The sequence below is a fragment of the Ambystoma mexicanum genome, chromosome 5q (assembly GCF_040938575.1).
Source record: "Ambystoma mexicanum isolate Mex_15411 chromosome 5q, UKY_AmexF1_1, whole genome shotgun sequence".
Classification (NCBI taxonomy): Eukaryota; Metazoa; Chordata; class Amphibia; order Caudata; family Ambystomatidae; genus Ambystoma; species Ambystoma mexicanum.
The window spans coordinates 1398659747-1398681114 of NC_090933.1; the positions used below are offsets into that span (position 1 = coordinate 1398659747).

Below are 21368 nucleotides of genomic sequence, written 5' to 3' on the forward strand. Positions count from 1 at the left end.
CCACTGGATTTGCACAGTACCTTTCAATGGAGAAGAAGCTGTAGCTGAGGCAGATGTCCCTGGCAGGTCCTGCAGGCTCACGGTTCCTGAAGCGACTGTCGGACTGACATGAAGTAGGAAGACTGAAGGGTCCTGCACTGCCCAGGGAAGAAACCAGCAGCTGAGCAAAGCAATGAATAAAAGGTGCGCTCCTTAAAACCCAAGCAGGGTCCGACCTTCCTGGCTATCCGGCCCACTGTAGCTCTGTACAGCGAATTCGACCAGAGGAGGGGTCCTGGCTTGCAGTTTGGGCGAACTAGTTGGTCCCACCAGCACAGGGGAAGAAGATTCCTGGAGGATCTTCTCTGTTGTTGGAGTTGGAAGATTCAGACCTGCAGCAGGGCTTCACCGGGCGGTTCAGTCGTGGTAGGGGTCCTCTTCCGTCAGCTTGTTAAGCAGAAACCTGTGCAGTTCCCTCTGGGACCACTGCAAAAAGTTTAAGTCTACAGGAGTTAGCAGTAAACCCAATTGGTAGCGGTCTGTACCACCCAAATGTATCTGGTAGCTGTGGCTGAGCAGTCAGACTTCTCTCAAGACAAGTTAGGCCGTATTTGGAGTATACAGGATAGGGCAATTTACACAGTAGAACAAGCAGACACTGATCAGAGCTTGGGTGTAAAGATATATAATTATTTATTTAAAAACCCATCTATGGAAAACACACTGGCACTAATATGGCAAACAACTTCAATCACAGTTACTATAAATATATATCAATCCCCTAACAATATTTCGACAAGTCTAGGTTTAAATACACCACTTATTTGCAGACAGAGGTGAGTGCTTTAACCTAGATGGCACTCTAGTATTCGTTAGAAAGGGAGAGAAAAAGGCAGGGTATGAAACCAACTCAGTACCAACACTTTTACGAAACAAATGCAAGGCAAGCAAGGCAGGGTCTACTGTAAATCACAAAGTTCAGAGGCCAGGCCCACTCGGAGAGAGGCAAGGCGGTATGTCCCAAAAATACCACAGTGGAAATGCACTTCAAGTCTTTGTAGCAAAATGTCACAGAAAGGTTGGACCAGTTTTAGAACAAAAGTTAAGAAAGTCTGGAGGCGACCCAGTGGAAAGGTAAGGATTTAAGACACCTCACGCTAACTGGTTCAAGGGAAGCCAGGCGGACACAGTACCTTGAAAGTGAAGAGACAGCTCCGGCGGGGGCAGTTGTTCCTGGTGGTGGATGCAAGTCGGGGCTTTGCCGGAAGATGAGAGGATCTCGTCATCAAGGAAAAGTTGAAGATCGTTGCACCACCAGGGAAGAGACCAGCCGCGGAGTGCTCAGTCAAAAGGCACCACCTTTTGGTCGCGGTACAGTGGTTAGTGGCTATCCGGTTGCCGGGGTGCTCAGCACGGGCAATTCGACCACTAGACGTCCTGGAAGCGAAGAAAAAGCAAGGGACTCGTTGTTCCCACCAGTCAGGGGAAGAAGACTTTCCAGCAGGGAGATCTCCTCTGTCGTCGGGAAGTGGTGAGTCGGTTCAGCAGGGCTCCACCGGAGGTGTCGTCGTTGCAGGTCAGCTCAGCTTTACCCTCGTCGGATTCTTAGGTCCTGTGGCGACTTCTGAAGTTCCAGTCCCAAAAGCCCTGCTTTTATGCAGAAAACCCCCATTCATTCAGCCTAGCTGTCAATCAAACATGCTGAGTGGTGAGCGGGGCGTCTCACCACTCGGGCCAATCACACAAGAGTGAGACCTGATTTGACAAGGCAACTCAGTCCAGGGTGCCTAAACCCCCTCCCACACCCTCTGTGGTACCCAGACAGAATGGCACCACTCTGGAGGGCTTCTGTGCAGAAGCCCGCCAAAGGTGGAACAAAGGGCTCAACCTTTGGTTCGGAGTTACAGAGGCGAACACATACGCCATTTTAAAAACTGAGTTCTGGCAGAAAATACCAACCGGTGGATTTATTTAAGACAAATAAACCGGCGGTATGTTAGAGACTAATGTGAAAAAGTATTAGCCTCCAACAATGGGAAGGATCCCATAGGAATATATTCACGGTCGAATATAAAAAGTAGTATCCACTGCCACCAGCCAAAACTCGACGAGGGGGACGGGACAGTGCCCCCTCGAACAACAGCCCCAGGGGTAATCGAATTACCCCTACCAGTAAGTCCACAATAGGATGGTTTGTACTAGTTCTGTTAGTAAATGTAGGTCTAGTAAAGCCAATGGTGACTTTACATGCCCTGGGAGACAGTAGTCAGTCCCAGGGTATGGAGTCTATGGTGGGGATCCTCTAGGACACCCCAGTGTTACGGCACAGAGAGTGCGGTGTAACACACATAGCAAAACACATGAGGCCCTATGGAGTAAAAGACCCCATAGCCCATAGAACACATTTACATTCAAAGGAATTACACACATTCATGTCCAAGAGTGGGAGAAAAAGAGTCTCACTCTTGGCAGGATGAAAAAAACAAACTCCAGAAATCCAGCAAAGCTGCTGGGGGACTCACTAGGTCAGGAAATTCAGCCTAAACAGAGAATTCTCCCTAACACAGCTCCTCATGGGTTCTTTAGTTCCAGTGGTGACTCTGCCTTTCCAGACCCAAAGAACTGCTTTTTATGCAGTTTTCCCCCATTCACAAAGCCTGGCTGTCAATCACACAGCAGGGTTTCAGTCCGGCAGGACAGTCACCTAGCCAATCAAACAGCAGTGCGACTTGGGTTACCAAGGGAACCCATGGAAGGGGTCCTTAAACCCCTCCCTCACATCCTGCCTATCCAGACTTTCAGGCGTCTAAGGAGGGCTTCTGTGCAGAAACTCGTAATGGCCCCCACACTCTCCTTCAACTCAGTGGGGGTCATTACGACCCTGGCGGTAGCCACGCTGGTAAATCATTTTATTACCGGCACCCGGCAATGGGGACTTATCGAGGCATTCCAGCCCTGGCGGACCCGGTAACTCCCCTTTGCCGGGTGCTGTTAATATTCACTCCCCATTCCCATTTGAGCCCTACAGGGCTTAATGGGAATGGGGAGGACGGTAGCACTGGCACCATTCAGAATGGTGCCGGTGCTACCGTCAGGGTCTGGTAGCGGGTGCCTTTCTGCCCGCCAAGTCAGACCTGGCGGGCAGAAGAGCACCAGCTCGCAGATTCGTAGTTAGCCAGTCCGGTAACCATGGTACCGGCAAGCTTACCGGAACCGTTGTTATGGGACCGGCAAGCTTATAATGAGGCCCAGTGTCTTTGTATTTTACTAAAGTTGAAATAGGCCCATTTTTGTTCATTCACTAGGCCTTGTATCAGAAAGAAATGTTTTGAACTGGCCTGCATTTTCCAATGGGTCTTAACATAATCCAGCTTCACTCTCACAATAGAGGCCTAGCATGGCCTCTTTACCTCTGACATTTTGTGGGGCCGTTATTTACCCCACACTTTTGTATATGTCCATGTAAAATAGTAGGAAAAGATGTTGCATTTTAACATTTTTCTGATGTCAGGGCATCATTTCCTCTTCACAATGCATGATCCATCCAGACTGAACACGTATTGCTGCATTTAAGGTTAGCACGTAGTTTCTGTAACATGCAATCCCTTTCTGTGCCTTATTTATGGTGGACGAGCTGTAAGTGTTTGTACAGCATGAGTAGTAACTGTGTCCTTTCATTTCTCCATCTTTTGCAGGACATCAGGAGCATTCTAAGAAGGTAAGACAAGATTTTTTTTTCAAACAGCAAATCTGAATATGATGAGGCTTCTAAACAGCACATGTTCCTAGTCCCTGGAGTCATTGAGCAACTATACAATGCAAGCCCCAGTGGTGTGAGCATAGTTGGCATTACACTCGCTTGAGAATGTTCGAGTATTTTCCACCACCCCATCTGCTCTGCCTGTCAGATCCAAATACACTTGCTCCAGTATCTGATTGTGATGCTGGCATAAATGCATTGAATTACTGGAAGCCATAGGAAGCCATGTAAATGCCTCCTGCCACTAACATGCACGGTGGCAGGCATTTACAATGGCATGCATTATGAACAGTAAATATGCACAGAAAACGCATTTTGCACAGAATATTATTTGCATTTCATTGACACGAACAAGCAGAAGGCAACAAAGAGGTGACTGCACACAAAGAATTGCATATGTTTGGTGCCCCCTCTGTACAATTACGGTGACTATAAAATTAGTTTCTTAGTGCAAGGCAGTGGTACTTAGAGAGGGGAGATGTGATAAGCAGTGGGACATACAAACCTAAAGTACACAGCATTTAGCAAGTACTTGCTTGGTAATTCAGCCAAAGGCCCTATGGACTCTCTAACTGGGGATTAGCCCTGCCATTCTGCCACTTGCACTCGGGCAGATTTAGCCTGATTACACGGGGCAGTAATGCATATAGAGCCTGGCCGTAATTCCTTTACCGGCAAACTCATAATGAACCTCATTAAATAGAAATAAAAATAGTATAGTCAAACAATAAGCAGTCCCCATTATTAGCAATAATGTAATTGAATATAGTAATTGCATATAGCCCTATTCACTTCTATTCATCTAAATCCTAGAGACAATCATGTGTACAGCCATCTAAATATTGCACAGTAAAAGGAAAGATCTAGTGGCAGCAGTGCCGTCAGGATAGATAGGGACGTCAGTAATCATTTGGTGGTATTACAGACACTGTACATCCATTAAATGGAAGGGGCTGGCAAAACTCTATCAGAAACCCATGGCGCCTTAGGGCAATTACCTAAAAACAGTCTAAAGCTCTGGGCAATCAATAAAGGGAAAACAGTAACAATTGTCCCATTTTATTTCTCTCTTCAAGCCCCCCTCCCGTGCATGTAAGAATCCATTTATTCTGGCCAGAAGAGGTTCAGGAAGGAGCAGAGCTTTTGAAATATGCTTTTCCCAGACGTATCCCACACGACGGCTGAGTGTCTCCAAACCTCAGTGCTCAGGTGCTAACCTCAATTCATGATAGCCACTCCTGGTTTTCAGGCCAGGGAAAATAAACCGTATTTAAAAAGTCAAATTAAACTTTAAAAATACAAAAGCAAAAATAACATTAACATTCGAAGACATTGGCTGAATGTCATCTTTTTTTAGAGCCAGGGTGCTGAGGGAGAAAACATCTGCAAAAACATCTGCTCTCTTCCTAGTAGTCAGTAATCTTGTAGGACTCGGCTTCACATGGGAACTGCCTGCCAGGAGTTCTGAAAGCTCTGCTTTGCATGGAGTCTGCTCGCTGGAAGTTCACAAGCTCTCTTTTTAGGTCCCCCTTCAGAGCGTTCTTAAATAGGATTGTCTTTGGCTTATCTATATATCACATGTCTTCTAACAGCCAATCCATGTTTCTAGTCTTTGCTGAGACCACCTTTGGAATGATGGGGAACCGCTGAGTGGTAGTGATCACAAACAGTGGTGCAGCTCCATGCCAGCAGGGGAGTGGCCCTGGAGGCTTTAATGCTACTGACCTGGCTGACATTTGCCTGATTTAAAAGCCAAATCCACACCTGGTGTGCACCCTCATCTCATTTTCTGATGTAGCCCCCGCACCATGAGGCGTGGTTTTGCCAGTTTGTGCATTTACCTTAATGCTGTCTCTCATGCATCTGTATACCTGATGTAGCCCCCTGCACCATGAGGTGTGGCATTGCCAGTTTTGCATTTACCTTAATGTTGTTTCTCATGTAGATGTATACCTGATGTAGCCCCCCACACCATGAGGCGTGGCTTTGCCCGTTTGTGCATTTACCTTAATGTTGTCTCTCATGCATCTGTATACCTGATGTAGCCCCCCACACCATGAGGCATGGCTTTGCCCGTTTGCACATTTACCTTAAATTTGCTTCTCATGTAGATGTATACCTGATGTAGCCCCCCACACCATGAGGCGGGGCTTTGCCAGTTTGTGCATTTACCTTAATGTTGTCTCTCATGCATCTGTATACCTGATGTAGCCCCCGCACCATGAGGCGTGGCTTTGCCCGTTTGTGCATTTACCTTAATGTTGCCTCTCATGCATCTGTATACCTGATGTAGCCCCCGCACCATGAGGTGTGGCTTTGCCAGTTTGTGCATTTACCTTAATGTTGCCTCTCATGCATCTGTATTCCTGATGGAGCCCCCCGCACCATGAGGCGTGACTTTGCCCGTTTGTGCACTTACCTTAATTTTGTCTCTCATGCATCTGTATTCCTGATGGAGCCCCCGCACCATGAGGCATGACTTTGCCCGTTTGTGCACTTACCTTAATGTTGTCTCTCATGTATCTGTATTCCTGATGGAGCCCCCCGCACCATGAGGCGTGACTTTGACAGATTAGGCTACTAAGAACCACTTGCAGTAACCTATATATGTGAGCTTGCACTGTTAGATATTCCACTTCACACATACTCTAACTAGCGCCCTGATGCCTGAGGGTTTGGTGCGCTGCAATAAATGCAATTAAATAAATAAATATGTTACCAACAACCCAGTGAAAAGACTTCTGTAAGCAATGGCTGGCTTTCACTGTGTTTGTTGGTAATGCCTTGTGGGGAAACATCCCTTGCACTATGTGTGTGTACCATGCCTTCCAACATGGCTCATTCTATTTGTCAAAGACTCAGAGTAGACAAGTACAGTGTACCAGTTTATCTCCAGTGCAATGAGGCATGTTGGCTTATATGTGTGGTACAGGACATGTTTCTGCCGGTGATGAAAGGGATTAATGCAGAATGTAGACTCTGCTTAACTGCCTCAGCTCACCAGTGCACACTGAGGCAAAAGGCACTGAATCTGTGATTCACCAAGGACCAGGAAAGTCATGCCACAGAAAGGGAAGGAGAGCAGGATCTTATCTGCTACATTTGCTGAGTGAGACACCACTCTGGTGACAAAAAAGGACCACCAGTGCCCCTTGAGTTTGGCTGGAAGTGTAAGGTTATAAAGTATTTATACTGTTCCCATCACCAACGTAGAGGTCTTAGTGCAGAGGCGTGTCTAAGAAGGATGAAAACGGATAGTGTATTGTGGAGTAAACAGAGGGCAAGAGGTAAGACAAGAGGAGGTAAGATGTTGGAGCGCAAAAGAGAGGAACTATGTCCATGCTGAGGGAGTGGAGAAACCACACCCAGTGATCTCAGATAGATGAGGTAATGAGTGCCAGCTTTAGTTGTATTGTCTTGTAGTTGTGAGCGCCAAAGCATTTGTTTCCACACTTTTATTTTTGCATAAATGTGTTCTTTAATTACAGAATAGTTTAACGTTTTTCACGGTTATTTAACGTGTCTCTCTACACGTGTTTCACCCTTTATATTCCATTCCAAAACGGATCATCAGGAGAGTGTTTCTAGAAAAAAAAAAATTTAAAATTTTAATACAGTAAACAAAACAATTGTTCAAATCACATAGCTCGGCGATGCAAAGAAATTCAGATTTCTCTTTTTGGTTAAATAATAGAAAGAGTTGAAACAGAGGGTGGAAAAAGGAAAAGATACGTTTTTTAGCAATATGGCACTCACCAATTTTGTCTTACATTGGTACTCCATTCTGTTATATGTTTTGCATTTGTTTTTCTCCAATGAGGGTTTCAGTTTCAAGGGGTTCAATCTAACCAAAACTGAAAATAAAGCAAACACATTTTAGACCTCCTTAGTTGGTTATTTAGAGGTCCTTAGATAGTAAATCAATTCTGTGATTTACATTGACTAACAGTTTTAGAGCGGGTAAACCAAAGGATTTTGTTCCCTTACCTTATTTACTTGTAAATCCTACAAGATGCGGTTGATAGCGATGGATGCGATTGTCCTACCGCTACAACCAGTTGCATTTTCTAAGCAAATTTATACGCTAGTTAATTGAGCGTTGTGACATCATCGAGTCGGCGTTCTTAGATGTCCGCGATGACGTAATTAGTCATGACGTAATTTCAGTGGCTGGTCCGCGTTTCAGCTACTGCACTGGTAACAATGCAGTTCCTGGCTGTCAAGGTGAACTTTACTGGCTTCTGGGGTCCCACACTGGGCAGAGGGGGATCAGGCTTGGTCGGTCCTACTTTGTTCTAGCCTGGAGGATGTTACAAAAGCTTTAGGCCAGCTTAAAAGTAATTCACACAATCTGGTGTCCCTCTCCCTTGCTATACGGTTTCCTGCAGCAACTCTGAGGAAATTCAACCAGCTCCGAGATGGGTGTCCATGTGGCTTACTTTGGAGTTGATAGTTCCCACCAAATCAAAGGGAGAAGTCATCCTTGCAGGGGCTTATCTGTCGATGCAAACTTGGTGTTTCAGCACTGCAGCAGGGCTTAACCGGGCAAACCAACGGTACAGGCGTTGCAGCAGCCGTCCTCTTCAAGCTCTTCTTCGGTTCCTTCGTCCAGTGGTCGACTCTGCCTTCCGAGCCAAAAGACTCGCCTTTTATTCAGATCTCTCCCATTCATTCCAGCCTTGCTGTCACTCACACAGCAGGGTGGCTGTCCTTACTGGACAGTTAGACAGCCAATCACCACAGAGTGCATTTGGGTCTCCTAGGAGACTAATTATAGGGAGTTATGGGCCCCTCCCTCACATCCTGTCCACCCCAGACAATCTGGCATCAGAGGAGGGCTTCAGCACAGAAGCACCCCAAAGGTCACAAACCAAGGGACCAAACCTGGTTTGGCACGCAGAGCTAAACACAAGAAGGACTTTTCCTCAAAGAAATGGCAAAAAAAGTTGACCAGAGTCTGTTTTTACAGATAGGTCTTGGGCGCCATATTAAAAAACCCTTGATTTTGAGCTACCGTTGTTAGCGGTCGCAAAAAATCTTGGTAGTTGATCTAAACCACTGCCACCAGCCATTTAAAATAGGAAAAGGTAACATTTTACTGTTACATTAGTGTTTTGACTCAGGGGAAGCTAAGCAACCCCTCCAGCACTCTATATGAAGATAGTGTGTGCTGGGTCAGTAAATCTTTGAAGACTAGTAAAGCCAATTTAACTTTACATGGTCTGGGAGATGGTAGTCAGTCCCAGAGAAGGTATTTAAACCTTGGGGAGTCTAAAAGACACCCCTGTGCCACTGCACTGAAGGTGCTGTGTGAGGCACAGAAAAATATGATGCCACTGGAGTTGTTTAAAAACTCCATAACCAAAGAACACAAAAGTAAAACACATTGAAAATGAAACATTCAAAGCCCCAAAATATAGCAAAAGAGCTGGAGGGCTCTAAGGTAGAGGGAATTTAGAATTCTCCCTAACACTCATCCCCCCATAGATTAAGAGACAGGAGGATCTAATCCCCACCAGGATGCAAGTCGGTTAAATGGCCTCTGAGTACACCAGTAACCTTTTGTAACCCTTGCTATGAAACTTTTTATCAGTGGTTTTCATTTGTAAACTATATGACCTACAAACCTATTGTGGTACATCTCTCTTTTTTAATGTATAGGGGATCTGTTCTAACAGTGCCTCAGACGTTGTGAGAACCTCTGAAACTACAATAGGCTTTTTCAAGGGGTCCTTAGAAAGGAATCCCTTAGATCCAGAGGGGCCTCCATGGTTCCTCACCACCTCTATCACAAGAGCAGGTTGGGGCTCAGGTATCTTGGTTGGAGGGGCTGTGGTCAAGCAAGGTACATGCTGCCACTTCCTCTGAGATCTGACCTTACCCATTTTAGAAGTTTCCCTCCTAATACTAGGATTTACATTGGAGTCTTCAGTAGAAGTTCCAACAGTCTTAAGGGGTTTAGCCTTAGACCTATTTTTCCTGGTTTTCCACCAGCATGGAGAATTACCAGTTCTCACAGGCCTAGAGAGGGGTCCAATTTGTCTATCCACCTCTTCCTCAGAAGCAGGGGAGTCAAAGACTTTACAATTGGATGAGCAATGACAGAGCTTGATTGGGGCTCCCATTCTCCTACTATACTAGCCTCTTTCCTGGGTTAGAGGTCAGATTACTAACACCAGGGGTTGTAGTGGGGTTCTCTGTAGAGGTTCCCACAGGCTCAGAGTGGTCTCTTAAGGTTGCCTCCCTAGCCAATTTAGTTTGGTTCTGTTTCTTCTCACTGGGAGGCCTGGGGGTACTGGATACTACTCCTAGAGTTTTTAAATCATTCCCAAACAGGACTTTCCCAGGCACCTCATTCTGGACAGTGACAGGAATCCTCACTGTCATGTTATTACACTGAATGAGAGCTGGTAGAATTGGAACCAACTGGACAGGCCCTCCAGAAGATGTAGTGGGACCTTTGGGTGCCTTAGCAACATCCTCAGGCTTGTAAAAGCTTTCATCCACTACTGTTCTGCTGGCCCCAGTGTCTCTCCTGGCAGGAGTATCCTGGCCATTGCCAAGAACACCGTCCATATAATACACTCTAGAGTTTTCTGGAATGGAATCATATACATCCATATTCTGTTTCTTACCCAGACCCATGGACTCTAAGGTTACAGTTGCCTGAAGACCCAAGGGTGCTTCAGAAAATAGTTGAAAGTGGGAACTAGCCATTTGTACCTCTTCCTCTGGGGAGAAGGCTAAGGAGGCAGTGCTGATCCCTGCAGGTTTACCCTTGCATCTGGGATCTCCTTTCACATGGTCAGTTCACCCACAAACATAGCATTTACCAAATGCTCTCTGGAATGGGGGCCTCTGCTGACCTCCCTCTGGTTGGGCACCAGAGGATTCACTGGATCTATTTGGTTTCCCATGGGATTTTCCCTGGTTATGTTTGGGGGCCTCTTATGGTTGGAGGGATTTAGGTGTATCTGTGTTCTCACCTTTGTGCTGCTTGCCCCCATCCTTTTTGGGAGTTGCCTCAGAATCCTTGTGAGTGGCCCTGTTGGCTACCCATGAGTCAGCCGCTGTCAAGACGAGGTGGGGGGGTCTGTACTTTCGCTCTCTATATGGTAGAGGAAAGGCACAGAAGACCCCTGCCAAGATTCTCAAATTGGTAACGTTGGACGAGCAATCAAGGCCTAGCTTCTCAGGAGGTGATGCAGGCTGGTTCTTAAGTACAGTGTATCCCCAAGCCCCCACGAAGGAATGTCCACACACTGTATTAACGAAAACACAGTCTTTATATAATTAATATTCAAGGTTATGTACACTTATCACAATAACGCACTTTGTGCTCCGGAGAATCAACAATGATAAATATTTACAGTTCTAGAGTGGTACCACTAATATTCGATTGAAATGAGACCAGCAATAGAGAAGAGAGAGAAAGCAGGCGGATGAAACAATAGGCAGAATACCGGTCCCTACCACTGGACACGGTTCTGAGTGGAGATCCCCCCACCTGGGCAACCTGTAAAATAACGATATATAAAACAAGCCCAGTCCATATATTGTTCCAGAGTCTCGTTCTCTCCCACAATGTTTTTACCCCCCCAATGTACCTGGTGGAGTAGAGTTCGTCGGCGAGGCGTCGACCGATCCTTCTGGAGTGACTCCCTTTAAGGCAGGAGCCACGGATCGTCGAGAGGCGTCGCGGACTCGTGGTTCGGTGTCGGGGAATCGGCGGCCCTTCTTGAATGTCGCCCCTTTCAGGCGGGAGACACGGGGCGCCGAACGTCCGACCGTGAACCGGGTAGAACGACGTCGATGAGGCAGCAGGCTTTGATCCGAGCGGTGCTCGTCGACGACAGAGCGCTGGCGTCCTGCAAGGATGAGGCGTGCGGGGCACCTCGGTGACGATAGTTCTGGACCGCAAAGAGATGAAGAAGAACTGTGGCCCAGCAAGGGCGTCGAGTCGTCGGCGTCTCTGCGGTCTTTGGGTGGCGGGAAACCCACCGGTGGATACTCCTCGGCGCGGCGACGGTCAGGCCTTCTCCCACAGGAGATGACACGGCGATGCAGACGAGAGCGTCCGTTGATCAATTGAAAGTTCTTAGGCAACGGGAGCACGGCGGCTCCGGTCGGCGACAGCAGTCGTCGACAGTGGCGGACAACAGTCCGGGCGCTTCACTTTGGGATTCCTCAGCAGTCCCCGTATCGGGTCGGCAGCCTGTCGTAGGTCTGTCTACCAGGGAGCGTTGGCAAAGGTCAGCTGTGCACGATGGTCCCTCGTAGCTCGGGAAGAGGGCGCCTTACCAGGTCCTCTCTGGGTCAGTCCTTGGAGACACGGCAGCCTTTAGATCGTGAAGGAGAGCCACGGCAAACCTTCTCTTCCAGCAGGGCCTCAAGGTCAAGCGTCAGTTACTCCAGTTACTCGTCGTAGTGGACTTCAGCTTCTGAACAATTTCCAGTGGTGAGAGGTCCCCAGATATACTATTCGGTCTCTCATCCACACTGCTGGCACACACTCAGCAGCCAATCGTACAGCAGGCCATTCATGCAGTCGGTCAGCCAATCAGGCACGCAGGGCATTCAGGCCACTCTTCTCCCGCTCAGACACTCACAACACGGAATGTGGATTGAGACAAGTACTCAGCCATTCAACTCTACACACTGCATTCAGTCCGGTTTCGGGCAGGGCTGTCTCAGTCTTTGTCTCTCATGGCGAAAACCAGACAGCCACAACACGGAGTGCATATTGGTCATACTCCCCATTCACCCAGGTCCCACCCACAGGAGGTACCCACAACATACAGTCAGCGGGAAGGCTCCAGCAAGTCTAGCTGGGCCTTCACAACAACACCATATACGGAACTTCCACCCAACAGCCAGTCAGGGGGAAGGGACAGAGTCAGGGCTTCCCAGGACTTTGGGAAAACAAGGTATCAGGCGATAGAAAGCAAGAGGCCACCGGGGCCATCTTGTTTCCTATCAGGAATCAACAGATTCCAATGGCAGGGCCGGGGTACCCCAAAATGGCGGATACCCAGCGCACCTGTCGAATTCAGCATGTAGCTGCCACCAGCCCATACCCTGATCTGCGGGCCACCCACGGGTGCCCAAAAACATACACTAGGGGCACAAGGTTGTACCCCTGCCCACGGGTGCCCTAAGGGTATCCCATGGGTCTGTTCACCAAACCAAAAAGAGAGCTGCACCGCCAGGAGTCCCGCATGGACTTCTGCGCGGAAAACACGACAGAACACACGATAAGAACAGAAAAAGGACAAGGATACGGAGGCCCTGTCCCTCCGATGCATTTCCAGCATCACAGCCGCTCTAGCTAACTTTTTTGGATCCGATTCCTTAGAGTCAGCCAAGTGCTGTCTCAGCTCAGGAGAGCAGGCAACACAAATAGTTTCCAACATAAACAGATTCCTCATACCTTCATAAGTGTTCACGTTGTAACCCTTAACCCAACCATCTAAGTGTTTCAAACATTCAGTCACCCAGGTAGCCCAAGGGGTACCATTATGCTTTTTGGGGGTTCTAAACCTCTTAAGATACTGAGAAGGGGTCTTCCCAAATATAGCTATCAAAGCTAGCTTCACGGTTTCATACTCCTTTCTGTCTATATCCCCCAACTCCATTACCACATCAGTTGCAACAGGGGGTAGCCCAGAAAAAAAGCCAAGGATCCAGCTGATTCCCTGTAATGTCTTGAATCCCCTGGTTATAGTCAAAAGCAGCCAACCAATCCAAAATATCAAGTTAGCCTCATACATACTTACTGCATCTTTGGGCATGAGAGGCCTCTTAGGACTAGAAAACCTAGAGGACTCTGGGAGAGAACCAGTTTCAATAGATCATGGTCGGGTCCCTGTGGTCAGAGGTTGAGGCCTATGAGCAGGTAGAGGTAAAACAGGGCCTGCATTCTGAGGCTCTTCTGGCTCATCTAGCTCATCCACAATATTAGAGCTGGGCTCTGACATATTATCATCCTCATCAACATTTTCCTCATTTGGTGCAGTGGTGGGGTTTTCAGACCCACTCTTCAGATGCTGGTATTCTAACAACTTTTCTATCAATGCAACCTTTTTGTCTTTTACAGTGAGATTCCTAGCTTTACACCTATCTCTCAACTGATCAGCAGTTAAAGTCACTAGGGTCTCCTGTCTGTAGCTTTCCATATCAGTCATGATAAAACAATTGCTTTACTAGTGTTGCTTTGCCTTGGGAGGATTATTTGAGCAAAGGTAAAAGTAGCACTCCAAATGTAACAAGTATACTTTATCCTCACTGCTTTACACCAGTGTTAGGCAGAATCACATGCAGTACCCTTTGGGAACGTTACATGCAATTAAGACTACAAGTGTCAGTACAATGTCACCTTTGGAACAAGCCTGTACTACACAGTAAAGTGGTAGCAGTGGCTGAGCAGCCAGACTTACCTCAAGAGTTCAGTGAGCAGTAGAACAAGTTACACAAAGGACCAACAATTACAGTGATTCAAATATACACTTAGTCAAGGTTTCTTGATAAAAGAATATACATTTATTTACTCAGTCAGTTAGAAAACATTACACTGGCACAAGCAGCTCAATATCACACACTAATACACCCCACAAATCCAACCGGAAAGTAAATGAACAAGTTTAGCTCCAAAATGAAGTGGGAGCAAAATGGCACTTCAGATACTTAGAAAAGGGAGGAAAAGACAAGGTTATAAGAATAGACAGCCCAAATACATTCATAGGCAGGGCAAAGGGTTTCAGCTAAATACAACCAGCAATTCTTCTCAACAGGCCTGGGCCAAAGTCAATGGTTCAGAGTCTTTTGTATAGGATAGCATAATTCTGGTATATAACGGTTAAGTCTTTGCCACAGATTTTCAAAGGATTTGGCTAGGCGAAGAGGTTGACGAATGTTTACAGAAGGACGTACCTTGGAAGTTGAGGAAAGTTTCTAGCACTTTCTCGATGGCCGCAAATATTTCCGGACCGCGTTTGCACAGTGCCCTTTTAAATGAAGACGGCTGTAGCAGAGGCAGTTGTTCCTGGCAGATCCGAGCAGGTCTTGCAGTTCCTGGGGCATTACCTGAGTCGGTAATGCCCCCGCCGCGAGGGGCATATAGCTATTAGTAACCCAGCACGCAAAAATTGCGTGACCGGGGCACTAAAACCTTTTTTTTTGTCCTGAAATGCTGCAGCGTTTCGGGAGAAAAAAAAAAGATGACAAAGAAAATGGCCGCCGCCATGGAACGGGAAAACAGAGTCCGTTTTCCCTTTCCATGGCAGCCATGGGGAGCGGACACACTGGGAACCTAAGTGTTCCCAGCGCGTCCGCTCCCGAAAATGGATCAAAAAGAAGGTAAGTGGGGTAAGGAGGAAGAAAAAGAAATAATAATAAAAACCTACCTGCGTCCCCGGCGAGCGACGAGGGAAGCCTCCAGCCGTGTGGAGGCGCAGAGCGGGGATGACATCGCTCCGAGTCTCCAGACGGCTGGAGGATTCCCTCATCCCCCGCCGAGGATGCAGGAACAAGAAGGTAAGTTGGGGGGGTGTAAGGGAATACAATAAAAAAAGATTTACCCAAGTCCCCGCCGGGGGGCGAAGGCAGCCTCTCAGCTGCGGGGAGGCTCGGAGTGGGGATGGCCCCGCTTTGAGCCTCCTCATTGGCTGAGGGGCTGCCCCGCCCCCCGCTGGGGACAAAGGCCGTGGAATCCCGACAGAGGGATTCCCGTCCTGGTATTGACTCGGCGAGGGCCAATCAGAATGGCTCTTTCATTCTGATTGCGCCCTCGCCGGGTACTAATTTACGATCCAGACAGACCACCTGCCTCTTCTATGGTTAATGGCCATGCAAAGGGAGAACCCTAAGATCTTGCATTGGGCCATATCCCTACACGGATGAGATATGGACATCCAGCACAACCCGGGCTCCCAGCATGGAAATGCAGATGGCCTTAACCGGTACATTCACATTGATGACAAACCAGTCCCTCGGTAGGGTGGTGATTCACATGTTGAGGCGGGGGGGGCATGTGAGGAATTTGACCATCTGCACGGTGGGTGTGTGCTCGCCTGGGGTTTTTGAAATTTTAAATAATATTGAATGATGGTAGATCAATCTTCAGAAAATGTGTGGGGCTAATCCATACACATTTTTCTATGCTCACCACAAAGATCCACAACAGACAGGAAGATGGGTGGGACTTTTTATGACATGTTTTCACCCCTTTACCTTTTCTGTTTCAAAGCACTCTGGTTATGACCTCACGCATGCAGGAGATTTTTGCTGGGGACCCAGGACTGGTTCATTAAGGTAGGTTTAGCCTACATCAATCACTGTGGTCCATTTGGCTTTAACCTCTTAAGTGCCAAGGGCGAGGTATCTCGTCCTTGGGATTACCTCCCCGTTGGCAAGGACGAGATACCTCGTCCTTGGCACCTAAGGGGTTAATGAAACAGAAAACGTTAGAAGGCATTGAATGGCAAAGTACAACAATCATCAAAAAAGACCTTGGCACTGGGGGGGAAATCCCATGGCAGTTAAGAGGACTAAGCCCCTCTTTTGGCAGATCATCTGAACACTTCACCAGAAGCAGAAGGAAGAACCCATCATTGGACCCTGACTGAAGGTGCAGTCTGCCTTACATCTTCCACCAGTGAAGGAAGGCCAGGACCTCCAAGAGGGAAGCAATATCCCTCCCCTAAAAATCTCCCAGCGAACAGAGGGAGATACCGAATCCAGAGCACCCTCGAGCGGCTCCAGAACCAGTACCCAGCCATAACACAGCATGCCCTGCTAGATTGTGCAGCAAGCTTCCTAGGTAGGGAAGTGCCAGAGAGTCTCTGAACCAAACCAAGGAGAAGGCAGTTACCTGCAACACACTAATCAGCTTTGGGCCGTCTGCTGCAAAGGACGACAAAATCCCAGTGAAGAAGCTAGGAGAAAGGCCTCAACAAGCATCTACCAACGTCTGCCTTAAAGAACATTTTCAAGCCAGTTGAGTCCCTCGCGCTGTAACCGACTGCAACTCTGCAATTACTTAAAGACTTCCGAGACGCCTCAACCAGTGCTTCAGAACCATCGACCAGCCCTGAGACAACAATTCCTGACCCTGAGCCACAGTGTAAGCCGACAGCAGTCGTTCGTCCAGTTTCGCTCGCCGAACTGCCTGCCACCTGATACCCACAGCTGTCTCCCATCTTGAACTTTGTTGCAGAAGATGCAAAGCGTCCTGAAACTGATTCGACCTTGTCGAGCACTAAGAACACCTACAAGCACAAGGTACATTGCAGATCTGTCCACCTGGTCCTTCTCCAAAGGCCCTTAGAGACATTTTAAGACTCATTGCTGCCTTTATTCCTGAACTGTTGCGGTTATTTACCATACCAACTTTTCTCCAGTCTGTCTTCTGCATTCCTTTACAGGGTGGTTTGTATTTTGTAGTGTGCTAGAACTGTCTGTTGTGATAATATAGTAGATATTTTTATACAACCTCGACTGGACAGTCCCTTTTATCATTGGGTAATAACTGTATTTTCACTGTGTTGCAACTAACGAACGATCTATGTCTTTTCGGAGATAAGCCTGCCGTTTTGCCACGTTACCAAAATTGGACAAGGAGGTTTATAATTGTTTGTGTTTCCAATCTGTTCGTATCCCTTCTGGTGTGCTAGAGGTGTGGGGGACTGATTGATGGTTTAGAAACTGATATTTATCCCTGGATCACAGGTGCCCAGGAAGTTAATCCGTCACAGTGGGGTGATATCCCTGACTGGCTGATTAGAATCGCATGCAGCATTTTATCATCTTTTTGGAGAAAAAGAAGTGGGAACGTGTTATAAGAAGTAGACAGCGTTGGATTATGGGTTGGCCCTCTCCATTCTGGGGCTTGGTGCAATGTGCAGAAAATGGTTTGGCACTGTTACCCCAGATCTTCAATGATCCAGATTTTGGATAACTGGAAATAATATGGCATAATGGTGCAGCGCATAAACCTCTGACAGGGCACAACTGGTACAAAAAATAGAAAGGGCTGCCAAAAGAAAAAAAAAAACAGAACGCAACCCAGATTCCCTAATCCGACCTTTTCAAAGTAAACTGTGTGAGTGGTACCTGGAGACACATTATAAGTTTTAAAGCACATCACGACCAACTGATATCATATCATGTCTCTTAGTCATCATGTGTGGTTTGGGTTGGGTAGTGGGGTTACTCAGGAAGATCGGGGTGTCCGTTGATAAGCTAGGTCTGCATTCTGGCACTGTTTCCTGACACCCATTTGGTGCACAATTCGCAAGTGAAAGCGTGCAGAGCCCGGCTTGCTCTTTAATATTGACCACCTGATTAAAGGGCGCAGGGGGAGGGCAAAGACAGGAATGGTCCAGTTGCCTTTTCTATTTCCCACATGCTGACCACTTGTTTGGCAGTGGGACGGAAGTGTATTTGTTATGAGAACTCAGCATCTATAACTTCATGGGATTTCATGACTAAAGATGCTGGAATGTGGAGCTCTCCATTCCCTTTGTCGGGTCCATGTTATTCAGCCAGGGCTGGAGTTTAAGATCAGTTTGCACTCAGTCCTGTGTGCAAAGATAAGAATGGTAAAACATAGGAGCTAAAAGCCAACACTTCCAGAAGATCACAAATACAAGCACTGGCAATGCCAACAGTCTGTGCTTTTGTGTCGGCATGGGAAAGGGACTTGCCAGTCGCTGCCCTAGTGCTCTTAACTATCCATTCATTCAGGGTAGCAGGTGCAAAATAGTGTGAGTACCTGTGCGTTTAATAGCAGAACCTGGCAAATTCCTAATACGTATACACAAGCCAAAACTGTTGGCTTTGCCAATCCTTGTTTTAACAGGACTTCTGTAAAGGACAGACATACTGCTTATAGATTGGCTGAAGGCAGACCTGGTTAAGACATTTTTTATTAGACCATCAGTGCATTTAATGCTGCCAATGTGTTTACAAGTCATTGGGCCTGCTTATAACCCTGCCAGTCTTGGGAAAAAAGTGCTGGTATTTCCGTATACTGGCACTGTTCCAGACTGGCAGAGTACACGTTTGGTGGTGGGGTGCATGGAATGACTGGCAGCTCTGAGCTGCCAGTAATTACCGCACGCTACCTCAAATAAATCTGGCATTACCAGTGCCAGAAATACCGGCAAATACCCCCATGGATTGGACGCCATGGAATGGGGATTTACCAGTTTTTCCGCCACTTGGAATCTGCTGGTAATTCGAAAGACCAAGTGGTGAAAACGCTAATTCCGTTTGCCGATATCCCACCGGATTTACCGGGTGCATACAATTTATAATGAGGCCCATTAACTCTCAAAAGACTGCTTTGAAAAAACACTGGTAGGCACTTTGAGTGCAAAGTTTGAGGGTAAGGCTTCAGTAAAGCCAGCTCAGAGTTCCCGTGAGGAGGTGTTTTGGATGGGGTGGGGCAGGAACGCGTTGGGAGTGGTCATGGGATAGCAGGTATGTAATCCCTTTATTTTTCAGGGGGGACATGGTTTTTGGGGAGGCATGGGTTTTGGGAGCGTACGCGGGGGGACATGGGTTTCAGGGGAGGAAGGGAATGCTGTCTGTTAACATGGCCCTGGCAGTATTGCATGTGTCACTTAGTGAGTTGCCACTGGGGGCATGGGTTTCATGGCAGGAGGGGAAGGCTGTCTGTTAGCATGGGCCTGGCAATATTGCATGTGCCACTTAGTGAGTTGCCACTGGGGGCAAGGATTTCAGTGGAGGAGGGGAAGGCTGTCTGTTAGCATGTACTTGGCAATATTGCTTGTGTCACTTAGTGAGTTGCCAATGGGGGCATGGGTTTCAGTGGAGGAAGGGAAGGCTGTCTGTTAGCATGCACTTGGCAATATTGCATGTGTAACTTAGTGAGTTGTCACTGGGGGCAGGGGTTTCAGTGGAGGAGGGGAAGGCTGTCTGTTAGCATGGCCCTGGCAATATTGCATGTGCCACTTAGTGAGTTGCCACTGGGGGCATGGATTTCAGTGGAGGAGGGGAAGGCTGTCTGTTAGCATGTACTTGGCAATATTGCATGTGTCACTTAGTGAGTTGCCACTGGGGGCATGGGTTTCAGTGGAGGAAGGGAAGGCTGTCTGTTAGCATGCACTTGGCAATATTGCATGTGTAACTTAGTGAGTTGTCACTGGGGGCATGGGTTTCATGGGAGGAGGGGAAGGCTGTCCGTTAACATGGCCCTGGCAATATTGCATGTGCCACTTAGTGAGTTGCCACTGGGGGCATGGATTTCAGTGGAGGAGGGGAAGGCTGTCTGTTAGCATGTACTTGGCAATATTGCATGTGTCACTTAGTGAGTTGCCACTGGGGGCATGGGTTTCAGGGGAGGAGGGGAAGGCTGTCTGTTAGCATGTACTTGGCAATATTGCATGTGTCACTTAGTGAGTTGCCACTGGGGCATGGGTTTTAGTGGAGGAAGGGAAGGCTGTCTGTTAGCATGCACTTGGCAATATTGCATGTGTAACTTAGTGAGTTGTCACTGGGGGCATGGGTTTCAGGGGAGGAGGGGAAGGCTGTCCGTTAACATGGCCCTGGCAATATTGCATGTGTCACTTAGTGAGTTGCCACTTGGGGCATGGGACTCAGGGGAGGATGGAAAGGCTGTCTGTTAACATGGCCCTGGCAATATTGCATGTGTCACTTAGTGAGTTGCCACTGGGGGCATGGGTTTCAGCGGAGGAGGGGAAGGCTGTCTGTTAGCATGGCCCTGGCAATATTGCATGTGCCACTTAGTGAGTTGCCACTGGAGGCATGGGTTTCAGGGGAGGAGGGGAAGGCTGTCTGTTAGCATGTTCTTGGAAATATTGCATGTGTCACTTAGTGAGTTGCCACTGGGGGCATGGGTTTCAGGGGAGGAGGGGAAGGCTGTCTGTTAACATGGCCCTGGCAATATTGCATGTGTCACTTAGTAAGTTGCTACTGGGGGCATGGGTTTCAGCGGAGGAGGGGAAGGCTGTCTGTTAGCATGGCCCTGGCAATATTGCATGTGCCACTTAGTGAGTTGCCACTGGAGGCATGGGTTTCAGGGGAGGAGGGGAAGGCTGTCTGTTAGCATGTTCTTGGAAATATTGCATGTGTAACTTAGTGAGTTGTCACTGGGGGCATGGGTTTCAGGGGAGGAGGGGAAGGCTGTCCGTTAACATGGCCCTGGCAATATTGCATGTGTCACTTAGTGAGTTGTCACTGGGGGCATGGGTCTCAGGGGAGGATGGGAAGGCTGTCTGTTAACATGGCCTGGCAATATTGCATGTGTCACTTAGTGAGTTGCCACTGGAGGCATGTGTTTCAGGGGAGGAGGGGAAGGCTGTCTGTTAGCATGTTCTTGGAAATATTGCATGTGTCACTTAGTGAGTTGCCACTCTACAAGTGTTTGTTGACTTGTGGTTTTCCTTAGTTTTTAGTAAAACCGCTTCTGTTCTTTTCAGATGTGAAAATGTGACATTTCAGAGGCGAGAGAAGTGTGTGACGGTGGACAAAGGTAAGCATGTACTGAGCATAGTGGGCCTTTATTGAACTATTATTGGACTGTTGTCCATTTGGCCATGCCATATGAAGCTCCTGACTTTACAGCACCTCTTCAGTAACATTCTAT

General features: G+C 47.7%; 1 protein-coding gene across 1 annotated transcript in view; it reads left to right on the forward strand.

Moving 5' to 3' along the window:
* LOC138498205 (GTPase IMAP family member 6-like) overlaps positions 1-21368 on the forward strand; it is a 319027-nt gene that overhangs the window by 167419 nt on the left and 130240 nt on the right. Inside the window, exons 4-5 of the mRNA XM_069622087.1 lie at positions 3675-3697; positions 21202-21254. Of these exons, the coding sequence (XP_069478188.1) occupies positions 3675-3697; positions 21202-21254 (76 nt within the window). The remainder of the gene's footprint in view (positions 1-3674; positions 3698-21201; positions 21255-21368) is intronic.